This window comes from Aureobasidium melanogenum (assembly GCF_000721775.1).
Source record: "Aureobasidium melanogenum CBS 110374 unplaced genomic scaffold scaffold_6, whole genome shotgun sequence".
Classification (NCBI taxonomy): domain Eukaryota; kingdom Fungi; phylum Ascomycota; class Dothideomycetes; order Dothideales; family Saccotheciaceae; genus Aureobasidium; species Aureobasidium melanogenum.
In genome coordinates, this window is record NW_024470058.1 from 394,228 (window position 1) to 417,664 (window position 23,437).

Sequence of the window (23,437 nt, forward strand, 5' to 3'; positions counted from 1 at the left end):
GAAAGCGACCCTCAAAGCTCCTCGATGACATCTTCAATAGCCTGTATGCCGTCAGGCATAAAGACCTCGAAGCCATTGTCGACGACCTCTGGAACTCTCAACGCGCCTCCACGCCATTTGAGCCACTCAGGTCTCTTCAACCACTCCGTCCAAGCATCCAGCTCCATAAACTTCGGCTTGACGACTTTTGACTTCGAAACCAGTCCTATGACTGCCATCAAACCCTTCTTGACGAAAGCATACAACCAAGCAAAAGGAGCAATTACCCAGCTTAGATCTGTCAGGCTGAACCAAAGCCTCTTAGCCCAAGCGAAAGGAGCCACGATCCAGGTTCTGAGCAAGATGAACAAAGCGATGGCCTTGAGCACGTAGCCCTTGATCCAATAGTATGCAGCAATAGAGATTGCAATGGCAGCAAAAATACCGACGATTGTGATAGCGATGCGTAGAGGTCCCCTTTTTCCACGTAAAGTCTCGTCAGCAAACCGTATCTTCCTTGTTTCATCTCATCTTTTTTGATTTTCGACTTTTTGTTGCTTTGCTCCATTCGTGTTCTTCTTTCTTCTTTGCTGCAGTTTGAGGGAGGGGAAAGATTTACCATTGCACACTGCCAGAAGCTTGTGCTCCTGCTCCCCAAGCGTCATTGCCCGCAGCAGGAGTATCCCAGGCGGTGGCGTCTTGCGCCTGTTGTCCCCAGTCTCCATCTGCACCGGCAGCTGGTGTGTTCCAATCGGCATTTCCAGCAGCAGCAGCATCTGCATCCTTGTTCGATTTCTTCGAGCCTGACTTCTTGGATGCGCTCTTTTCGGCATTGTTGGCCGAGGGATGGTTGGAGGGCTCCTTGGTGGTAGGAGTCTTGTGGGTTGACTCAGGGTAGGACCCAGGTGCCTCTTTAGCCTTTTGCGAGGGAGTCTTGGAGGCAGGCTTTGAAGGGACCTTGGAGGCAGGCTTAGTCGCTTCAGCAGGAGCTGGGGTATCCCAAGTAGTATCCCAGGCAGCAGCAGGTGCGGAAGCTGGCTTTGAGCGTTTTGACTTCGCTGGTGAGGGTGTTTTGCCTGTGGTAGGCATTTCATGAGCATTGCTTTGGGTGGGGAGTTCGTTCTTGGTCTCTTGTTTAGCAGAGGCTTTGGCGACGCTGGCTGCTTTGTTCTTGGTACTGTTCTCCCTTGCCATCTGTGTCTCGTCAGTACTCTGGTGTTGATCCGGACACGAACAGAGGCTGTAAAACTTACGCGCAGTCTGAACAACTCATCAGCCAACTCATCCTTTGACATATCCGCCAACTTTGCCTTGAGAGCTTTTCCTTCTTCCTTGATCTCGATCTTGAACTTCTTCTCAATGACCTTTTTGCTGCGGTACTTGAATGTAAACACAGCATATGGCTGCTGCATACTATCCAAGTACTCAGGGCGAGCACACAAATGCAGATAGGGTGCTCCTTTGCCTGTCTTGACTTGATGCTCAACATGTTTGGCACGAGCAGCTTGCTTGGGCACCAAAGGCATGGATTCTTCAGGAGCAATGTAGAGGGCTCTGGCTGGGCGGTACGAGGACATGACAGGACGTTTGTTCCAGTCGTTCCAGTAGGACTTGGGGTTTATGCCATCATGGTCTGGTTCATCAGAGGCGCCATCGAAGAGACCGAACAGGCCACCGAAGGAGCTTTCTTTTGCAGTTGCGGATTTGACGGATGCAGGTTTTGCGGATGCAGGTTTGGCAGACGCAGGTTTGGAAGGTGCTTTGGCCTTCGCGGATGGTTCTTTCTGTTTGTGGCTAGATGATGAGGGTTTGGATGGCTCCTTCTGTTCTTGGTGTACGGACTGCTTGGGTGTCGACTTGCTGACAGAACGTGAAGAACTCTCGACTGTGGCTCTGGAGGAACTTTGTCTACTCACAGGCTCACTGGGTGGGGGAGGTGGAGCATCTTTGCAGCGCAAGACAATGACCTCAATAGTGCCCAAGTTCTCGAGAAACACATCGTCGGTCTCCTCGACCTTGTCAGCAGACACTATGATTCATCAGTACCGCTTCCAAGCATCTCTGGAATCAAGGAAGTTCATACCCAAGTTCAAGCCATGGAAGGTCCAATCCCTGCCTAAGAAACTGCCATCAGGTTGCTTCGTCTCCTTCTGTCTGACGCGCAAATCAACCTCGGTCTGATCACTCTTAACACCTTTGCCTGGAACTATGAGACCACGTCTGTTGCGATTGCATTGATACTGGCCATCCATGTAAACAAACATGGCAAGGCCAGGTGCAATGTAACCATGAGAAGTGAGGTGAACGCTAAAGTTCACTTCCTCGCTGGGGACGGCAATGTAGCTGGTGACGTGACCATCGCCGTAGTCTTTACCGTATTCTGGGACTTTGGTGTGTGTGCTGCCTAGCTCGATGGAGCAGGTGAGCTGTTTAAGAGACGGCATGGTGATGTTGCGCAAGGGATGATGAGATGTGGTGATGCAAATGGTATTCAAGGAGGATAGAGAACAGGACTAAGGTGAAGATAGGACACGCGCAGAGCCAAGACTAGTTGCGAGTTCCGCGAGTGCGAGTGAAACGCGTCGTTGATGGTAGCGAATTTTCCGGTCTGGTTGCTATGCCGCCTTGACGGAGCTCATGAACCATAGACAGACACTGAGCCGCATCGTGGAGATGGCCTAATCCATCAGTGACACTGAGATGTCGAGACGAAAAGGGAGCAAAAGCGTAACAAGACCTTTACATATGCCCCTGAACAACTTAGGTGGCTTAAAGATGACATCCGAATCTGAAGTGAACGCTCACTTCAACCGACTTCACTCTTCCGTACTCCCACTCTATGGCCTTATATTGAAGCAGATCTTACTCCACCACAGAGTTAGGTCCTATGGCCCAACTTGATAAACCTCTCCAAATCGAGTGCGTGAATAGAATCAGGAGGTTGGTAGATTCATAGGTAGCAGACACGTACAGAACGAATGTGTGGGCGACAACAAAGCAAGAGCGACCCTGAGATAGACTATATAGTCCACAAAAATCCCCTTGCTTTCACCTACTCAGCCAGATGATGCGTACGGTGTGTTTGGCTGAGCGGAATAGCCGGTGTTCCCTACTTGTTCGATAATTACATCTCTTGTAGGTAAGACGAGCCGGGAATATTAGGTGTAACGCATCTAATTTTGCTGGTCGTGTGTTCGATTCTGGTCAGTAGTAGTTATGTTTTTTGCTTTGACTCTACACCTTCTTGGAAAGCACATGCGCTGGCCGTGTAAATACAATCCGGAGGTGCTGGGTTCGACTCTGCCCTGGGTCGGTCTCAGCGAGATGATTTGGTCGAAAAGATGTTTCCCACTCCATGGTTTCTTTTGCTCCGTCGACGATCATAGGATCTTTTCCTCTCTCTCCCTATTTCTTGTTTGCGGTATACCTTATACAGCTCCTCATCAATTCCAGACTTGAAACGTCCCCCACAATTACCGCCGAACAATATGTCGTGTGTCGAGACACTGCACGTTGAATGTCGATAGCACCGTGAAGCACATCGAGTTGAAGACCATACCAGAAAGATCTCAAAATATCTCGAAGGGGACTAACAAAGCGAACCAGAAAGGTCTCCAGACCACAAGAGGCTGCAGAGACAAAGGTGGAATGTCTCACTGACACCGGGCTTTGTTGATCTTATGGCTGACCAGATCCCATAAGACATTGAGAGAAGCAGCCAGATGGAGGAGATGTTTGCTTGCCTGACTGTGAAAGGACATTGGAAGAGATGTCTCGGTCTCATATCGTGTTGCGCAATTCCAACACCTCTCATGGAACGGGAGTGGACGGATAAGTATTACTCCTCTTCTGCATACTTCTTCTCCTCTTCCAGTCACAAAGTCTTGTTGAACAGGTAGCATGGCTAGAAAGAGACCATCACCAGTCTTGGAAGAGGCACCCGATATCTCGACACCAGAGATGCCTCAACAGGACCAACAAGCACACCCGCACTCGAAATCGAGCCCACTTCCCGTATCCAGCGAACAACGTCGAAACAGAAGACGACTCTCCAGACGTGGCACATATCCAGAGCAGCATGAGAGCCAATGGGCTCATCAAAGAGTTAGACCATGGCAACTTAGGTCCATGCCAAATGGCATGCCGGATCCTCCTTACCCAGTCACACCTCCATCACCTGAGCGACCCCAGCCTGTCTTGCCTCCACTTGGCTACAGAGCACCGACACCTCTACCGCCTCCACTACCCCCAAGCGTACTAGCCCCGGTCCAGAGACCAGACAACAAGCAATCTCGTTTGCTGCAGCGTCAAAGACAGTGTGCACGCCAGCTCGATGCTTCGTTACCAACACTCAGTCTTTCAGCTCTGGCGTCAGGCTCGATACTGCTGGTTTCTGCTATCCTGTTCGTCCGAAGTGTGATGATTGGCACACCTCATGCAGTCGTTGGAAGGTCAGCATTGATAGTCTTCTTCGCAATCTCGGTTGCAGCTTTCATCATGTCCTTTGCCTTGATCTTGGGCGTGTTGTGTCGAAGAGCCCGAGCCACCAAAAGTGCTGCTGCCAGAGCTCAAGCAAGACAAGAGATTGAGTTGATGGAAACAAGATCGCGTGCGAGCGAAGGTAGGCTACCCATGTATGACCGGAGAAGACGGAACGCAATCTGTGAGCTTCGGGATGAGCCAGGACTTGTGGTTGGTGCTACCCAATATCGTTCAGTACAGGAACAAGAGAGAGTCATCAATCGTCGAGATGCGCCACCTATCCGTGTAGCCTCAAGATACCTGACCGAAGTGCCGTTCTCACGACCTCCGACACCGCACCCAAGGCCACCTTTGTCGCCCCTTCTCCCGGCAGTGCCCAGTACACCTCCTCCACCCATACCGGAACGCAATCCCGCCCGTTTGCTCGTGGCAGCCAGGAAGGTTGGAAATGCTACTGATGCAGATGCTTTGAGCATGACCGCACAGCCCAGTCCAGAGTCAGGCATCCCGCCAAGGACTGTACCGATAAAAGATGTCCTACAGATCGATAATAAGGGCACCGTTTCTGGCCGCTCGACTCAGATGTTCAACCAGCACATGCTTACAGCAGGCATCCGCGAATTGCAAGCCTACCTCGATGCGCCTTCAAACTCTAGCTTGAACACTCTTGCAGCGTACCAACATAGCGAGAGTGACTCGTCTTCCACCCAAGCCATCATGAGTAATGATCGCAGTGTGTACAGCGGTGACAATGACCACATTGACGATGAAGAGGAGAGCCATGTTGGCGAGGCATCTGTGTTGAGTATGCAGAAGGTAGGCAAGGCACGTGAATGTTACGTCCCGGCCTCGAAGAGCAATGTGTCTGCGTCCAAGTCTCCCAAACTGAGCAAGCAGCGACGCTCGAAACTCAAGGTGTTCATGGAGACCTCAGGATCAGAGGGCAAGAACTTCGAGGCACGCAAGCATCGAAGCATGGTGGAGTCAATACCAAGTGCACCTCTTTTGCTTTCTCAACAGAAGAACAAGAACAATCAGCTTGCTGTCAAGAGACCACATAGTCTGAGTCCGAAGAAATTAACAGGAAATGTTTCTAAGCCAAAGGCAGTCGGCTTGGGTATCTCCATCGGCAAAGAGCAGAATAAGGAGAACTTGGACCCGAATCAGGCTGAGGTGGAAACGTGGAGTGCTCTGGGCGACCTTTGAAGTGTCATTGATATTGCGATGTTGTTCAAAGTTGATTCAATGTCTTCTTTTGGTTTCGGTGAAGGGATGAAAGATGGTGGGTTTCAAGATGCGATAGGGCCGAGCTTTCAGTCATTCCAACCTTCAATCTCAAACTCATGCCGCTGAATGTCGTTGTCTGTTGGATGTCCATTTTCGTCATACAGTGTTTTCTCAACATAAGTGACCTTCCCATCGTGATCGACGAGAATAATTGTCTGCTTCTGGGTGCCGTAAACCCCGGTATCAGTCTTTGCGTTGTGACCTACATCGGCAGCAGCAATTTTATCGGCCGAAGAATGCTCTACTTCTTCGCCTCCTATCCGTGGGATGAAGATGCTGTTGCGTAGTTGATAGACGTATGTCTCCCAGTCTTGGCCGTGCTTGCGACGAGGTAGAGTATCTGTGCTCAGGATATCAAAGAAGGAATTGAGCAGATCTTCTTTGCTCGAGCCAGCCGCAACATGCTCCTGAACTGCGGTCTCTAATCGCTTCTCTCCTTCAACGACCTTGGGCCATGTTCTGTCACCGAAATGCGAATTGCTAAGGCCCTGAACCTCGCCAGGCTTTCCACAGACCCAGGTAGTCGCCGATGCATCTTCGGTGCGATTCGAGATGATTGCAAGCCCTTCTCCATTCTTTGCACCGATATTCCTCTTACTCAACCTACCAAAGACGAGACTGAAGCCGCCGACATCACTTACACCAACATCTTCAACCATGTGTCGTGCAAACTCCTGTGAAGACTGGGTACTTTGCGGAGGCAATGATAGGAAGGCTTTAGGCAGACCTCCTCGCGACTTTGTGCCATATATCTGTGCGCCAGACTCGCGGTAATTGGTAAGACAAGCCAGACGACCCTGCTTGGTGAGGCCTAGCCATGTGCCTTGCTCAGGGCGTTGCAAGTCACGACCTCCAAGGACATGATCATTAGGAGAAGGCCAGAAAGCGGCTTTCGCAGTCGGACGAGTCAAGAATTCCTAGCCATGACAATGTTAGTCGGCAAAAGATGGCCAGGGTGGTGTTGGGCATGTTCACATCGCGGTTGTTCAACAAAATGAACGGATAGTCGGGATGGGCAGTCGTAAGCAGGGCAATACACATGGTGCAGGCCTCCGAGGATATGTTTCAGAGTTTGATAGTAGGCAGTTGGATCTACCTTGGAATGCAGTTGTTGTTTGTGGTTGAGAACTGCGACATGCCGCCTGTCTGTCAAATAGTGGCTGGACGGCTGAGTGCATGACGTGGGCCGACGGCTTCCGAGGCGCCCAGCTTTCGACAAGGCAATCGAGACGAGTTCATGAGCTTGACAAAAACACCATAGTAGAAGATAAACCTTCTTGTGCTCAAAACTGTAACATGGTCATGCTTTCAAGGACTATCAACAGTTCATAAGTACAATATTTCTAATGATGGCACGTCAAAATCACATGCGAGCGGAACAGCTCTCCACAAGCAAGCCGGCACCCGTCTTGTGTCCATCGGGGCATCCGTTGAGATCTTTGAGTTGCATGCGGCATAGCGTTTATACTAGTATGCCATGCATACTTACTTTAGTGCTAAAGCTTGATCAATATCTTGTTTATGTCGACGTCAAATGGTCACCAAGCGGCAACCCCTCCAGAGTAATGACCGCAACGATTGCGACTTGATCTTTAGGCGTTTGTCTTGTCTGCAGCGCCCCTCTACTTGTGCCGCTCCCACTTTCTGTAACGCTAACGCTACACTATTTCCGCATGTGGATTTAGCTGTGACACACTGTAAAACTATCCGTTCGAAAAAGTATACTGGTTCATCGTGATTCGCTGCTCCAACGACCGGATCTCCAAAACAGATCGACCTCGTAGATAGCCTCCGAGTTGAGGCTCGGACCGAATTTTCCTGACACGCTTCCAAAATTAAACATCAGACACGAACATTTCGTATCGCAGCGAGCCGCAAAGGCTTGTTCTCCTGTGGTGAACGTTGAGGGAAAACAAATCCCATGCCAGGCACAATCTAGAGAAGGAAGGTCCTCGGTTGTACAAATATCAAGAGAGGAGCGGATGGAGATCCGAATGTAGGGCTCATACAAGATTGTCTCAGGATGAAATGTAGAGATAGAGCGGGACCTATCAAGACTGACATGGCTAATCTCCCGATGCTTGGCCTCCATTTCTCCAAGAGGCGCCGCGGCTAGTCGGATACGGTACTTCAAGCACTCGTACGCCCACTTTTTCAAGAATATCAAGGTTTTGGGATAACCGTTTGCTGAGCTGTTGGCTTTGGTACAAGTAGAGGCTGGGACCTTCCTACTCATAATCGCTCGTTCCTACATTCTTGCATCCACGCTCGCTTTTGGACTTTCTCACATTCTTCAGCATTATCATGAAGACGGTAATCTCACTCTGCGCGTAGTGCCGCAATCGACAGAACGCGTTTACTGACTCTGAATCTAGACATCTGTTTCGGGCGCCGCTCTGGCAGCGGTCTCGATTTTCTCATCTTTTGCAGCAGCAGTCCAGCCTCTTACTGTCGATGGCGCCAACTTCATTACCAAGTCGAGTGGAAACCGCTTCTCAATCGTTGGTGTCGAGTAAGATCCAAATGACGCAAATTTGTCAACGTGCATCTCTAACGGTCAACTGCAGCTACCAGCCCGGCGGCTCATCCGGCGTCACCGCCACAAGCGACCCTCTCAGTGACCCTCAGGCTTGTTTGAGAGATGCAATCCTTCTGCAGCGTTTGGGTGTCAACACCATCAGAGTCTACAACTTGATTGCCGACATCAACCACGATGAGTGTGCATCCATCTTCAACGCTGCTGGTATCTACATGATCCTCGACGTAAACAATGGATTCGACAATTCGTACCTCGACCGCTCCGCACCCTGGACCACTTACACCAACGCATATCTTACCCATGTCTTCAGCATCATTGAGGCGTTTGCCCCTTACCCTAACCTTCTTGGATTCTTTTCTGGTAACGAGGTTATCAACCAGGACAGCGCTGTCAACGCTCCCGCCTACATTCGCGCTGTCACTCGCGACATGAAGGACTACATCGCTAAGAACGTCGCCAGAGATATTGGTGTTGGTTACTCGGCAGCTGATGTCGCTAATCTGCTCAGCGACACCTGGGAGTACCTTGGCTGCGACTTGGCCAACTCGACTTCTTCCAAGATTGATTTCTTTGGCCTGAATGACTATGAGTGGTCCGTAAATTCGACAAAAAACGACTGAAGAGCGTATTCAGTACTAACAAAATTCCCAATAGGTGTGGAGACAGCTCTTACATGCAGTCTGGCTACAACGTGCTCGTTCAACAATTCGGTAACACCAGCATCCCCGTCTTCTTCTCCGAGTACGGATGCAACAAGGTCGAGCCTCGCACTTTCACCAACGTTCCTGTCCTCTACGGCGATCAGATGAGCGTTCTGTCCGGTGGTCTCGTTTACGAGTATTCCGAAGATACAAACAACTATGGTCTTGTCAACATTACTACTGCTGATGAGATCCATCTCCTTCAAGACTACGGTTTCCTGGCCACTCAATACGCTAAGCTCGACGAGAACCTCCTTACTTCTGCCAACAGCACTGCCACTGGCCAAAAGCCTCCTACTTGTGATCCCAGCCTTATCACTGGTGCCGGTTTCTACAACAGCTGGGACCTTCCTCCTCGCCCTAGCGGTGTCGATGCCTTGATCAGCAGCGGTCTTTCCAGTGCCAACAAGGGCAAGACTGTTTCCGTCACTAGCACTGCCATGCCTGCTACCGTCTACGACTACGACGGCTCTCAGCTGAATGGTCTCGAGCTTACCGTTCTTGAGGAACAAGACAGCAACCGTCCTGGTCTTGCTGGCAACTACACTCCTTCCACCCCTACCGGTACTGCCGCAGCCACTAGCGGCAGCACTGGCGGTAGCTCTAGCGCTACTCGCAGCAGCTCTGGCAAGGCCTCGTCCACTGCCTCTCAGACTGCTGCCACAAGCAAAGGTGCTGCAGCACCCATGTTCGTCTCCTCGGGCGCCGCAACCTTTGGTGCTCTCCTTGCCTCTCTCTTCCTTTTGTAAGCGTGATAGTCGTCATATCATTCGCCGCAGCATGAGAGGTGACGCAGGATCATCACCCCTTTTCTTTGTATACCCCCATTTCATACGTGTATCATAATATTCCCATAATTGGTTTCTTGCATCAGCTACAAGGAGGCCTGGTCTATGACTTTTTTTTGGGCTACGATAGCCTTTTGCTTCTCTGAAACATACAATACCACTTTGTTTTGCTTGTCATGATTGCAGTACTCATCTTCTCGCTGTCTTTGCGCAGTCTGTTAGCTGTGCGCATGGTTTCTTGCTTCCCATCTTCATTGCCGCTGGCGTTAGCTATCTGCCCTTTCGAGAATTGCTTTATTCTTGGGCAATCACACTGAGTGTTTGTTTCCATCCGGCAGCGTCTATGAGGTTGTAGCCGCTTGTGTCGCATGTGAAGTTCTTCCAAACTTGAAGCAGGAGCTTTCGACAATCGCAGTTTCTCACAAGCAGGCAGGACACATCGGATATCTGCAAGAGCGACCAGCATCCCACGAAACCGAACTACGACGACCATTTCTCACTTTCGCCCACATCGCAAGCAATCAAAACAATCATCTGCGACGGGAACGACATCGACACTTCCATTCATATCCGCATTGTATCGATATCCATCGCTACCTCTTTTCTCATTGAGCCAATTACTTTCACTCTTGGTCAATCATTACCTCTGCCTTCTATCATCCATCAACTCCGTCTTCACATATACGTTGGAGTCTTCGATTCGACGAAACTGTCAATCGGTGTTCCAGCAAAATGAAGGATTACAATCACCATAACAGGAAGCAGTGTCTGATCTGCCCACGTGTGCAAGAGACAACTCCCTGCGTCAACTGCAAATGTTCCCATTACTGCAGCAAGGAATGTCAAGTGGTCGATCTGCCTGTTCACCGTACCATCTGCAAGTCGTTCGCACAGTTCAAGACCAAACCCAACCAAACCGTGCGCCGCGCTATCTACTTCCCAGTTGACCGCCCCAACCCCGAATTCGTGTGGATGAAGATGGATGAGCAATATGATTACACTCAACCTGACCTTGTCGCGATGCGAAAGTCTTTTTTGGCAGATTCGAAAGACTACATGTGGCCAATTCATCTCGAAGCAGATTATGCCCGTATGATGAAGATCTATCCTCATATCATACTCGGCTGTAGCTCGAAAGCACCCTCCCTGGATGAGCCGGTTAACCAAAGCATTACAACTTTGCTTGGCAAGGAGGGTCATGGTGTGAGAGGCTCATTCATCGCTTATGGCCAGATCAAGCTGAAAAACGAAGATGGCCAGAAGTATCCTGTTGTCACAGATCTTGACACGACCGACCTTACCATCATCACCAACTACTTTCTGGGACGTCACAGGTACGATGGAGCGGAAATGGACGCCGTGCGCATCTACAGCAACCGTAACAGCAGACTCGGTCACCGCTTCAATGCTAACACCATCATATCCACCAAGGAACTCTGCCATGGTGACCTCGGTCTTTTCTCTCCGATCTCCATCTTCTTTGGTATGCCACTTGCTGTCATGTACCGGCTTCCCCTGGGAGATAAACAGCCCGACACCCCGAAGATTCGCGAGGCAATTGAGAAAATCCGCGCAGAGCTGCCTCCAGATTCGGGCAACAGGCTGGCATCGCTCCTCATGATCGACATGGGCAATCGCAAAGGTGCTGTTGCCCAAGACTTTGGCACAATCCCTGCTAAGTACATATCATGTTCTCTCTTCTGCGACCCAGCCATACTAATACTTGAGCCTTGTCAGATATCTTGACCAGCTAGGAGACGCTATCGTCGTCCGCAAGGATCAGAAGCCACTGGACCCAGCTTACTTGGAGGCTTTCTGCACTTGGATCGAAGAAGATCTGCTCCCAAAGTTCACCGATGCCCATGAGCAGATCATGTACTCGTTGGCTACTGAGTATGATGAAGAGAGTCAAGAGGCTAGGGAGCAAGGCATTGCACTACTCAAGCTGAGAGACAAGATGTACGATCGTTGTTCGAGAAAGAGGTTCCGCGCTTGGTGCAAGGAGAAGGGTCTCCACTTGGGTGCTCTGTGAAAGGTTGATTGATTTTGAGAAGATGAAGGTTGGTGTTCCTGGGCCAAGTAACAAAAGATGGACGGGGGAAGTGATGCAACGATGAGAACTGGTCATTTGAAGATAGAGTTGGAGAAAACAGCAGTAGTTGGAATATCAGATCGGCATGCATCCATCATGAAGACAGTAGTGAGTTCTTCACTCAACATGATAAGTAAGGCATTGTGTATCATTGTGGCTTGCCGCTACTCAGAATGGCTCGTAGAATAAAAGACGACCCTCTAGAGCTCAAGGCTGAATGTTGGCTGTTTGGATGTTCGCGCATCGGACTTATCTCGAGTTCTTGGAGCGGAATGGTGCTAGATCAGCAAGCCAGGGATGGCACTCCACAACATCCTCCATCGCACTGCGATCATACATGCGACCACTGATACTCAACTCTTCTCTCCAAGCCCATTCCTCCTCACTCAGGGGGCTTGAAAAGTCCTTCTCCACTCTAGGTTCCTTGGCCTCCTTCTTTGCCTTCTTCTTGGCATCCCAATTCTTCTTGTATGCAGCAATTTTCTTCATCTGCGCAACTCATTCAGGGGAGCCGGCTTCTTCAGCTGTGAATTCGCGAACGGGTTTGCCCATAGCTCGCTGCTCCTTCTCCCAGGTATCGATGCATTCCTTGGTTTCGTCCACGTTCAAGACATTGCCTCGGCCTTCGAGTCTGTCTCTGTAGAATTGCTCGTTCTTGCATTTGAAAAATCCATACGTGAACCAGTCCTTGATGATTTTGAGATCAGAGGTATCCAGATTGATGCTCTGGGTCTCGGTACCCTGCTTCACGTCGACATTGCCGTATGCAATGATGGGACCTGCAAACTTCAGCAGAGAGGAGCCGCCGACCAGGTTGTTGATGGCGATGTTAGGGATAGATCCATCAGTTTGATACTCGTCACGGAACTGAATAGTGATACGGTGGCGCAATCTCTTGCCGGTCTTTGGGTCTTGCACAAAGCTTCTGAAGTCGGTCAGAGCAGGCGAGTTCTTCTTCCATTGATTGTCTGTCCCGAAGAAGTGGCCGCTATTGGGGCGATGGACCTTTCTGCGGTTGATAGGCATCCAGCGGAACTCGATCTTGGTGCTGTTGAAGGGAAAGACGATGACACGCATCATGTTTGGGCCTGGGGGGTCGCGTGCATTCTTGAAGGAGCGGCAGAGCAGCTTGTGAACGGCCCAGTCAGCCTTCTGGCAGTCACGGCCACAGTAGTGGATGTTCTCGCAGCTGGCGCAGAGTTTTCCAGGCTTGGAACAGACGGCACACTGGCCTTCAGTGGTAGTCATGATGATTCAAGGTGTTGGTGATTTGGGGAAGCAGTTGAAGGTAGACTAGAATGAAGATCTCACATTAGAACGTGGTTCTGAAGTAGCAAGGATGATAGACATACCGTGATCGGTGTCTCAAGACACACAAGCGTGTTGATGAGGAAGTGCTGACTGAGTTGATGTTATGTCACGCTTGAAGAGGTCAAAGGTGACCGAGGAGGGGAAGGAAACGGACTTTATCAAGGGTGAATGATGCCGAGAAGGACTGATGGTCTATAGTGAGCGACGGTCGGGCTGTCTCACAGTCGAAACAACAACAGAAGGTGAGAGAAAGCGAAGTGGAAGAAAAGTAATGATGATGTGTTTTCACTCACTCTTGTTGGTGTTGTCGCAAAATTGTTTGCGCTCAAGAACGCGCAGCTCACATACGATCAACAGAACAACTTATTCGCTAACCTGCAGCCTCACTTCCGCGACGATTTCAAATTCTGGTGACGCACTCGTTTTGGCTGCTTGATCTAGTATGATAAGACAGCTCGAAGCACAGGGTGCAAATAGAGAAAGAAGTAGATTCTGGGACGTGCCAGGGGTTCGAGTACACATAAAGCTCAGCGTAATTGATAGAAGCAGCAGAGAAACGCCGTGATAATCGTAATACCAACGTGAGATGGTCGTAGAAGCAATTACATGTCCTCGCGGAAGATGCTGCGGCGCTCCGAGGGAGAGTCGACAGACTGAGCACCAAGACTCTGCTGGTTCTTGTGATGCGGCGGCTTTTGAACTGAGGCTCCAAAAGATGTGTCAACAGTAGGACCAGAGCCAGTATTCTTAATGCTGCTGCGTTCAGCTGTGTCATCGCCGAATGGGTTGGTGCCGTGCATCTCCTCGTCATATCGTGCATCCAGCTCGCGTTGACGGCTGGCAGCACGACCTCTTGTCTCTTCAATTCCTCCAACACCAATGTTCCCTCCTCCATATCCATGTCCTCCGTATGGCCCAGAGTTCATATCCGGGGAGCCCAAGTCATGCTCTTCGTAGTAGCCGTCGCGACCCATACCATAGTCGGCCTCGTTACCAACGCGTGTGTCCCAGGCTTCATCAGGATCCAGAGGGCCGAAGCCACGGTGACCACCTCTTCCGTAACCACCGCTGGGCTCGTATGCGCCGCCAGATGATCTTCCTCCTCCGACACTGCTCTTCAATGCGCCGACCTTGTCCTTGATCCAGCCAACTACACCTCCTGATGCTGGTGAAGGGGCCTGGTATGAGTTTTGTTGTCGTCGGCCACGTGTGAAGGGATTGAGTGAGGGAGCGGGAAGACCCAATCGTCGGGCGCGGTACTGTGTGAATCTACGAGCATAGCAAGTAAGAAAATTGTTTGTAGCAACAGCTCGTGAGCTTCTAGCGCGTCTGCATTGACAGGCAGCTGAGAAGAAAATACAAGACTTACATTATCCATGCGCATCCGCCTATGACGATGAAGACAAAAGCTACGAGGAAGAAGATGCCCCAGCCAGAGAGGCCATGGTCGGGTTCGGTTGCCATGTTCTTTCGTGAGTTGAGTTCAGTTCATGCAGCGCGTGTCGAGGTTAAGGGTGACTGCCGTCTAGCTTGACTCTGTTGTGGAAGGCATGAACTTGTAAGATCAATGGGCTTACTGGCAGGCACGAGGCAGCTGCTTGCTCTCTCGTCTGCTCCGCTGCTGATCCGCGCTATGACGCTCAGCCGAAGCCTGAAGATAGCTTTGCTTGGCAGTATTTATGCCCGACCGCCCGCTTTGTGTGCAGTTGTGCACGGCGATAACGGCCCTATCCTATCATTCAATCATTCTTCCCAATCTGACACCATTTCATATAACTAAGCGCCTGCCTATTCTTGGTCTTTGATCCTTCACTTGGAATTCTCACATCAACATAAATTCCTCATCACCCCTACCACACGCTTTGCCAAACCTTTGGACTTTTGCATCTTCAACTCCCATCGGTCTTTGCTCGTCTTTCTTGACTCGCAGAAACATCCTTCATATCGTGGCCTAAAGTGGTGGCCTGGAAATAAGAGTCATGACATCTGCTCGTCATGTCGTCGTTTCAACAGCCTCCGGGACTGGCCAAGCACAATCCTTCTACGAATCACATCTGACCGACACTTTCAAATCTCTTGGTTTCAAAGAAGGAGAACATTTCTTTGTGCATTTCACAAAATCTGAAGATACCATTACTGAACTCACAAGAAATGTCTTCTTACCCGCTGCAAACGCTGGAGCTGTACTTTCCATCATCTTGCTAAGCGGTGATGGAGGTGTCGTGGATATTATCAATGCTGTTCTGACTTCCTCACGAAGTCCTGATTTTGCTTGTCCTGAGATCACTTTACTGCCGCTGGGTACTGGAAATGCATTGGCAAACTCTCTCGGAATTACCGCAGACGACAGCATGGGATTGTCAACCTTGATGCAAGGAAAATCGCGACCTGTACCAATTCTCCGTACCACTTTCTCTACGGGCTCAAGGCTCCTTATCCACGAAGGCAGTGAGGAGGCAGAGCTCTTCAACCATAAAGGCAAGCCAACGATATGGGGTGCTGTGGTGTGCAGTTGGGGCATGCATGCCTCGCTCGTGGCCGACAGCGACACGACCGAGTATCGCAAACACGGTGTTGAGCGCTTCCAAATGGCAGCTAAAGCAGCTCTCTATCCCGAAGATGGATCACCACCGCACAAGTATCGCGGTCGTGTCTCTATTCTTCGCGACTCGGAATGGCATGAGCTGGACGAAAAAGAGCATGCATACGTTCTGGCAACTTTTGTCTCCAACCTCGAAAAGAACTTTACCATTTCACCTGCATCGAAACCTCTTGACGGAAAGTTGAGGTTGATACATTTTGGTCCCATGTCTGGCGACGAAGTCATGGCAATCATGACAGAGGCGTACAAAGAGGGTAACCATGTCAATGACGACAGAGTTCGCTACGAAGAAATTGATGGTTTGAGAATAGCATTCGACGACTCAGAGGAGGACGGTCGTTGGAGAAGGATCTGCGTCGATGGCAAGATCATTCGTGTTGAAAAGGGAGGCTGGGTTGAACTTGTCAAGGAGAACACCCATGTTCTTGACATCGTTTGCAGTGCTGAATATGTCTGATATCAACAATGCATATAACCTGATGAACCATGAACTCAGCAATTTTCCTGTGGGCGTAGTTGTGCTTGCAGCTCATGAAGTGACGCTTTCTTCCAGTAATGAGAATCTCTGTCTAAACTTAAACTTCGACTTCCGTTCCCCACCAGAGTGTCAGTTGCAATATTCAAAATCAGAGGTCTTGCTTTACTGTTTGAGCAGGGAAAAAAACGAAATCAAATATGGCTCTGATGTTCCCAGTTACATCCAGTCGCTCTGAAGCCTACCTCCTAGATGCATGCAGACAATGAGTCTTGCATTGACTCCAAGCTATCTAGTACTAAATATAACAATTTGAATAGCTGCCTAGCATGGCCAGAAATATCCCTTTGTGTCATAAAAAACAGTTGGCAAGATCTTTGACAAGGCTTCACTTTTTGTGGATACAGCAAAAAGACAAGGGAAAAAAGAATAGCTAAGCTTGGTTTCGATCCAAGGTCCTCCGGGTTATGATCTGTAATTGCTTTCCGCGCTGGTGAATATCATGAAATTAGATAAGGTGATAGTCATGGTGATTAGTTTTCGAAGGAGAATGAGATAAAGGTAAAATGTCGAATTCATAAGGATAAAGTGGATGGTATATAGATAACTTTAATCATGCAAGAATCGTAAAATCGTAGATGCTTTGTCCCCCGAATGTTTGTCGGACTCCTGGTGTCTTAATATCAGCGAGTCCTGAGATTATGGGTGACCAGCACGGCAAGTGGTTTAGCCTCTGCTTTGAGGCTTGCCGATATCATCGGGTGAGAAATACGCAGAACCAGTCTGTCCTTCTTCCACATCATGTCTGCCACGTCTTTGTACAGGCGCTTGGAACACGCTCTGCCATGTGCTCTCTTCTTCTTGCTCTTTGGGCTTCGCTTCAATGGCCTCGAGCTCAACAGGTGGGCTCAATTGCGTATCATCCAATTCAAAATACTGATTCTGCGGCGAAGTTGGATGTTGAGCTGTGTACGAAGGGTTGTGTTGACGGTGCTCGTAAGCCCCAAAGTAGTCGGGTTGACTGGTGTGAACAGGTGAGTGGATGGGTGTTACGACAGGACTGCCGTTGTTTTGAAAGCGTGATTGCTCGATCCAGGAGACACGACGTGATTCTTCGGGTGAAGGAAGGCTTGCCAGTTGTGGGTTGCCGTTTGCAAAGATGGAGTCGCGAGTAAACCAGGAGTTTCCTACGCTGGGTGGATTGCCGACGCTAGGAGGATAGCCAACACTGGGTGGTCTGCTAACAGTTGGGCTGACGTTGAAACTTTGGACAACTGAGGTGAGATGTTGATCTATTGTTCTTGCTTAGCATGTGTTGAATGGTAAAAAGTCATTCCTTCGACTGATCTTACCTGAAGTACTCGGTCTCGTTGACGCGGTCCGCTGAGGTCGATCGTCAACCTCAATGCCTTCTGGGTCTTCTGTGGAGTAGATGGTCCTCCGAGGCTCCTCCGTGTCTTCGGGCTGGATCCCTGTAGGTGTATCTACTTGTCGAGAAACATATGTGTTATGAAAATGTCCGTCATCGTTCTTGTATTCTGCCTCCATCTTCTGTCTTTCGTGTTCCCGTTGTCGTGCCTGCCTTCGGCGTTTGAAGCACCAAATGATACCAATCACGACCAGAGCAATACCAGCTACACCTCCGATTGCACCTCCGGCAATCGCACCAACGTGATCTCCCGCAGATGATGAGGCGACAGGTGTGATTGTTGCCGCTGCTGTCGATGTAGCAGCGGCTGTGGATGAAGTCGTTATGAACGCTGAAGCTACTGTATCATCAACGCTAAGACTTGCAGCGCTGAGATCGTCTGTTGGACATCCACTCGAGCATGGATTGCTCTTGCAGCAACCCATAAATGCTGGATTTGTTCCAGTGCAAGTGTACCAATTACTGTCGGCATCGCATGTTTGGTCGGGAAACATGCCATATTCAGCAATGTCAAAGCTCGCCGGCTTGAGATTCTTTTGTGGGCAACTCGTCTTCTCATTGCATGGGTCGACACTGCCAATACAGCATCCAACGAATCTGGATCCAGTTGTGCAAGCGTACCAGGATCCACCACTGGGACAGGAAGGGTCGAAAGATTGGCGTGGCCAGAGATTACGATCATAGATTAGCGCCATTAACCTTGGTCCAGAAGAGAAAATTGACAACGAGTGACTAGAAGAAAAGAAAGAGCACAGAAGGTACTGGTGTACTTTCCACCTACCTATATGTTTTACGGCCACCCACCAAAAGATTAATACCTGAGACTTTCCGAGTTAATTGCTAGAGGTACGTGCAATGTTCAAGGCCCTGGTTCCCGAGACCACCAACATCGCCGGAAGACGCAACGTGAGCCTGGCTCTGCCGTGCGGCCCGTACCATGGCTTCTAGGGCCAGGATAGTGTGCGAAGGAAGTGGATATCACGAGTTGCCTCGCGGAAAGATGGCTTCCTGTATCAGGGCAGAGTGTTCCGGTATCAGAATTGGCTTGCAGACACGACAGCCACTGGCTAAGTTTTGACCACGCCAGAGACATGACTATGTCGACCAAAACATGGAAAATCGCTCGACAGGGAAAGGTGGAAGGCTTCGCGAAAATGGACGACGTGTGTTGCGCGTTTCAGAAAATGAGAACAGACCAGCTGCTTTGGTGTTATGCGGCTTGTCAACAAATCTCCATCCACCGAGCTATATTACCTATGAGCTGGTTCGCATGACGGAAGAGCTAGAATTCGATTGGATCTAGAAATCATCGGTTGATTGTTCCCATCGTGATTGCGATGCTTATGAATGGGAAGACGATTGTCAGTTGTCCAGCAAATTGAGGCCGCCTGCTCAAACACCCAGCGGACCCTTCATGAGGCTGCGAAAGCCACCCCGCAATGTCCGAGTCGACATTCAAGAGAAGTTTGATTCGACGCCTCCTGGAAAGACACTATGTTCTGTTAGTCTCCGTGGATGTAGGTGTGTCTAGTTCCTGTCGCTCTATCTTGGTGGAGCGACATTCGTGCGGTCTAGTCTTCGTTTTCGTGCTGTTTCTGGGGTAGGGCGGAGCGACTGGAAGAGAAGTTTGTTTCACCTGCAGGTTCGTCTGGTCAAGTCAGCACACCGACTGTTCTTAGGTCGGCAGCCACTAGACTAGTCGTGTGGGTAGAAGAGTGGGAGACCGCAAAGAGTCTGGTACAAACCACAGCTCATGCTCTGATCAGTCTGCATGAATCATCTTGACCGGGTTCTTGGCCACGGCAGCTGATCAAGTCAGTAAATTAAACGCGATGTGCTATTATTTGTCGACCCATGGATATTCGTTGATTTGAGTGATTATCCGGCACTATGTCAAAAAGGCCTGGTTTCTGTCTGATCAAGGTGCGGGTTATGATGATGAGACTATATATTTTACCAGCTCTTCCAGTCTGCACACCCAAAAGCTGAGGTGCAAAAAAGCTGAGTGGCGCAGCGGAAGGTTCGTAACGTTCAACTCCACAATTCCAGACAACATCACTAACTCCATACAGCGCGCCGGGCTCATAACCCGGAGGACCTTGGATCGAAACCAAGCTTAGCTATCTTTTTTGCTTCTTTTTTTCTTCTTCACACTTCCTCGCATTTAGCTTTAGTCACTACTCAAACATCAACATGCCGTCTACGCACGTCGCCAGTGCAATGAAAAGTTGAACGTTACAAACCTTCCGCTGCGCCACTCAGCTTTTTTGCACCTCAGCTTTTGGGTGTGCGAGATTCGGCGGCTGCGCCGCCGAGATGGATATATTATTCGTCTTTACCTATCTTTTATTTGGTTGTTTCTTCGCTGACGGTCCTCACCCTTCTGTTCTGATGCTGCCTCAAACACTCAGCATGTGACGGCGCAGCTACAAAACTCAGGCTTCTCTGATCTTGCCCATCGATTATTTTCCAGCTACCTATCTAATCAACAATAAGAAAGAGACACATTGAGCCATTGACACGCCTTGCAATCTGTTCAGATTCAGCTGGCCATGTGCCAATCAGCAGGCAATAGCATTCTTGTCGAAGCCCGGCATCGTGGCATGTCTAAACAGGCAGGGAGACATGACTGTCCCTTCCTAACCAACCATGTCGACGCCTCACAAATCTTCACGTCTGCCTGACGCGTGATTGATCTTTCCCGAATCAGTCCCACCGACGAAAGACTCAACCAGGTTTGCCTAGAGCGAACAGAAGGAAACACAGGAAGCAACCTGATCTCAAGCGACGTCGCGTTTCGGAGGTAGATGAGGCAGATGGCCATGGCGATCATGATCAGAAGATTGTGTAATAACATGGGAAAAGCTTTCTCATAGACTGTACGACTGGTCCATTGGTTCACACGAACGTGTGGCCAGCCGGTTGCATACAGTCTCGAGAGAAGGATCGGATCGTAGGGGAGCTGTCGGGACGTTGACATCCAATGTCAACCATTGCTATGGCTTACAGGACATGTTCGTCCCAAGCATTTCTTATCAAAGCGTTCGCAAACAGGTTTCGGGCGAGATCATACTTTTTCGCGATGACACAATCTCTAAACCAGTCAGCATATATATCTCGTCGTAGCTCAATATCATAACACACAGCATTAGTTAAGTCTCATTTGACTTGAACAGTTGAGCATTCAAGTTCCTCCACATCAACGTGATTGTTTGAGAATCTAGGCTCGAATATGCCTAAGAACATGATCGACAGCACTGGGTCTCGAAATTGGTATGAGACATGACTGGGAGGACCATAGCGATGATATAACACGTTTGATAGGAAAAGGTCGAGTATATAAGATCAAGTGAGCACGTCGGATAGAACCTGTTCGCTTTCTGATGGATCAATTTCGCTTTTGCGATGAACATGTTGGTTTCTATCAGACATGTCCGGTATTTGTGAACGTGTTCGGTTTTTGGTAAACATTTCGAGTTTTTGATGAAGAATTATCAAGCTCGAATCTCTATGGAACAGGTTCGATCTCCAGTTGAACAAGTTCATTCTTTGATAGAACAGGTTCGATATATTATGGACCGTATTCAGACTTTGATAGATCATGTTCGATTTTCGATACGTTATGTCAACTCTGGATAGACACGGTCCAGGATACACAATCCGGATCAGACATCGGCAGAATATGGTGGCATCAAACTCTAGATCAGTCACGACAGCCTTGATCATGTCTACCCAGTTGAGATCCATTGGTCATGCCGGGCATGAACGTGTTCGCTTGTTGACTTCCATTTGTCATTCATCTGACCTGTCTGAATGGTTGGCAATCAATGTCAACCAACCGAGTTTCTGTGATAGTGATCTGGTCGGTGTTTCTGCGTGGTCAATGATCTCTCGTGTAAATCTTGCACGCATATGCCTGTTTCAGTCCAACCTTTTGAATGTTGTGCGCACTTATCGACCCTTCTCTCGCGGAAGCAATCGCTAGATCACATCCCCGATCTTTTGCAATTCGAAGTCTTTCCAAAAGCAATGCTTTGTGAACACCTCTTCCTCTGGCGCGTGGCAGAGAGCTATCGATGTAAAGGTGAGCAACTTTGCTGTCATCTACATCAACGATTGCCATTCCCGCCACACCAAGCAGTTCACCATATATAGAAGCTGAGAACAAGAGGGTATCTGGACGGGATGCGGCGCTCTCTGCTAGCAGCCTCAAGAGGTCTTCGGAGCGTCCGTTGCTACGAAATCCTTCTATCGATGCTTGGATGAACATTTCGTGGTCGCTTGAAGCAACTATAGAGATATCGATGTCGTTCGTCATGGTCGGATGATCAAAGTCCGATAGGGACATTTGGTATTGGCAAAGGTGACCAGTAATTGTATAGTGATCTGCCAACAGATCGAATGCCGAACTGTGGGCATTTTCACACATGTATATTTCTGAACGAACACCATTCTGCTTATATGCATCTTCGATGGTATGCAGATCATCGTTCGTAACTGGTCCAAACATGCCAAATCCATAAGTGTGATTGAGCTTTGCTCCCCACTTTGTTGGTGACAGGACTGTGACCGATCCTGCCAAATCTTTCGTAGTATATCCTTGATCGGGATGTAATTTTTGTAAGGCTAGTGATTGATGTCGAAGGTGTATGACTTCTGCTTTGGCGATCTTGCGACTCATGGTTTTGGTGGCATTAGAGAGGACGGACATCGTTCTTCAGATATTCTGAGATGCGACACAGAAAGTCAGACAACCTAGCCGTAAGTCAACTTCAGTACTCCAGTATAAACATGATGTTTCTGAGAATGACTCACTTGGATGGTGGGTGGTAAGAAGGCACACCCAAATCTGGGGCGGTGAAGCCACGCGCTTACCACTGATTTTTCGAACCACTGATCCTTCATCATGTCTATCTAGCGTACTCAAATGTTTGCCAGCCGAAAAATTGCATATTCCACTCAACAATTCACAAAGTGCGACACATCATCTTCTCGAGTTTAATTGATGTCGAGACCACCCTGGCGTCAACGACATGATTAGGTGGCACGGTTTCTCTGAAGCCGAAGAAGCAGAAGCCCAGCAAAGAAAGATTCTGGTGAGGGAGGATAGTATGAGTATGATGCAGATGCAGATTGAGAGGGTGCCAGAGACGAAATTCTACAACCAGGTCAGACTTGCTTTGACTAACGGTTGGGGAATGGTGAGTGACGAGCTGAACAAGGCGTTCCCGACCATCAAGCCTACGAGCCTGGAGAAGTTTGTGCTGAAGTGGTGGGATGGTGTTGAGCTGGAAGAAGCAAATTGGAATAGCGAGAACAAGACTTTTGCATTTGATTGGTGGTTGAATGGTCGAGATGTTCGATCTCCTCCAAACGAAGTGAAACAAACATCTTGGCAACTTTCGTGTTCGCTGCTTTCATTTGAGAAATGTAAGCATGGCGCAGATCAAGCCATGCGCAACCGTGAGGCAGTGGAGGCAGTTTTCGAGCCAAAGTACCTGATTAGTCATGATTCTCCTGGTTTGAAAGAGACAAGGAAGTCGCAACTCTGGACTTCACTTGCAGCAAAGACACTGGAGACTTGGCACGAATAGTCACGTTCTCAGAGAAGGAAAGTGCACCAAACGATAATGTTCAAAGCAAATCTGCTTTGAAACTCTCAAATAGAATTGAACATAACTTGCTTCCAGAGCAAAGAGGGACTCAGCACCACTCAAAGCTGTTTCTCTGCTCATCCTCGTCCTCCTGATAT

The 23,437-nt window shown here is 49.3% G+C and overlaps 11 protein-coding genes across 11 annotated transcripts; 5 read left to right on the top strand and 6 right to left on the bottom strand.

The window, feature by feature from the left end:
- Positions 1-11: 11 nt before the first annotated feature.
- On the bottom strand, positions 12-2,423 carry M437DRAFT_83146 (uncharacterized protein; the record flags this gene model as incomplete). The annotated part of the gene is made up of 4 exons (XM_041027876.1): positions 12-456; positions 599-1,173; positions 1,233-2,008; positions 2,063-2,423. 4 exons carry the CDS (start codon positions 2,421-2,423, stop codon positions 12-14), a joined length of 2,157 nt encoding a protein of 718 aa, XP_040881223.1.
- Positions 2,424-3,879: 1,456 nt separating this feature from the next.
- M437DRAFT_44908 (uncharacterized protein) lies at positions 3,880-5,667 on the top strand (the record flags this gene model as incomplete). The annotated part of the gene is made up of 1 exon (XM_041020990.1): positions 3,880-5,667. The coding sequence occupies one exon, from the start codon at positions 3,880-3,882 to the stop codon at positions 5,665-5,667; it is 1,788 nt and encodes a 595-aa protein (XP_040881224.1).
- A 107-nt stretch (positions 5,668-5,774) lies between these two features.
- On the bottom strand, positions 5,775-6,789 carry M437DRAFT_45194 (DUF833-domain-containing protein; the record flags this gene model as incomplete). The annotated part of the gene is made up of 2 exons (XM_041021036.1): positions 5,775-6,665; positions 6,724-6,789. 2 exons carry the CDS (start codon positions 6,787-6,789, stop codon positions 5,775-5,777), a joined length of 957 nt encoding a protein of 318 aa, XP_040881225.1.
- Positions 6,790-8,052: 1,263 nt separating this feature from the next.
- On the top strand, positions 8,053-9,737 carry M437DRAFT_83149 (beta-glucanosyltransferase gel2; the record flags this gene model as incomplete). The annotated part of the gene is made up of 4 exons (XM_041027877.1): positions 8,053-8,061; positions 8,124-8,260; positions 8,316-8,879; positions 8,942-9,737. The coding sequence occupies 4 exons, from the start codon at positions 8,053-8,055 to the stop codon at positions 9,735-9,737; spliced, it is 1,506 nt and encodes a 501-aa protein (XP_040881226.1).
- Positions 9,738-10,508: 771 nt separating this feature from the next.
- Positions 10,509-11,808, top strand: M437DRAFT_83150 (uncharacterized protein; the record flags this gene model as incomplete). The annotated part of the gene is made up of 2 exons (XM_041027878.1): positions 10,509-11,455; positions 11,514-11,808. 2 exons carry the CDS (start codon positions 10,509-10,511, stop codon positions 11,806-11,808), a joined length of 1,242 nt encoding a protein of 413 aa, XP_040881227.1.
- Positions 11,809-12,366: 558 nt separating this feature from the next.
- M437DRAFT_64759 (uncharacterized protein) lies at positions 12,367-13,116 on the bottom strand (the record flags this gene model as incomplete). Its single annotated transcript, XM_041024470.1, has 1 exon — positions 12,367-13,116. The coding sequence occupies one exon, from the start codon at positions 13,114-13,116 to the stop codon at positions 12,367-12,369; it is 750 nt and encodes a 249-aa protein (XP_040881228.1).
- A 665-nt stretch (positions 13,117-13,781) lies between these two features.
- On the bottom strand, positions 13,782-14,643 carry M437DRAFT_45453 (uncharacterized protein; the record flags this gene model as incomplete). The annotated part of the gene is made up of 2 exons (XM_041021085.1): positions 13,782-14,448; positions 14,549-14,643. 2 exons carry the CDS (start codon positions 14,641-14,643, stop codon positions 13,782-13,784), a joined length of 762 nt encoding a protein of 253 aa, XP_040881229.1.
- A 515-nt stretch (positions 14,644-15,158) lies between these two features.
- On the top strand, positions 15,159-16,238 carry M437DRAFT_83153 (uncharacterized protein; the record flags this gene model as incomplete). The annotated part of the gene is made up of 1 exon (XM_041027879.1): positions 15,159-16,238. One exon carries the CDS (start codon positions 15,159-15,161, stop codon positions 16,236-16,238), a length of 1,080 nt encoding a protein of 359 aa, XP_040881230.1.
- A 744-nt stretch (positions 16,239-16,982) lies between these two features.
- Positions 16,983-18,380, bottom strand: M437DRAFT_64762 (uncharacterized protein; the record flags this gene model as incomplete). Its single annotated transcript, XM_041024471.1, has 2 exons — positions 16,983-17,548; positions 17,609-18,380. The coding sequence occupies 2 exons, from the start codon at positions 18,378-18,380 to the stop codon at positions 16,983-16,985; spliced, it is 1,338 nt and encodes a 445-aa protein (XP_040881231.1).
- A 3,185-nt stretch (positions 18,381-21,565) lies between these two features.
- Positions 21,566-22,396, bottom strand: M437DRAFT_44952 (uncharacterized protein; the record flags this gene model as incomplete). Its single annotated transcript, XM_041021001.1, has 1 exon — positions 21,566-22,396. The coding sequence occupies one exon, from the start codon at positions 22,394-22,396 to the stop codon at positions 21,566-21,568; it is 831 nt and encodes a 276-aa protein (XP_040881232.1).
- Positions 22,397-22,718: 322 nt separating this feature from the next.
- M437DRAFT_64764 (uncharacterized protein) lies at positions 22,719-23,279 on the top strand (the record flags this gene model as incomplete). The annotated part of the gene is made up of 1 exon (XM_041024472.1): positions 22,719-23,279. One exon carries the CDS (start codon positions 22,719-22,721, stop codon positions 23,277-23,279), a length of 561 nt encoding a protein of 186 aa, XP_040881233.1.
- Between the last annotated feature and the right edge of the window lie 158 nt (positions 23,280-23,437).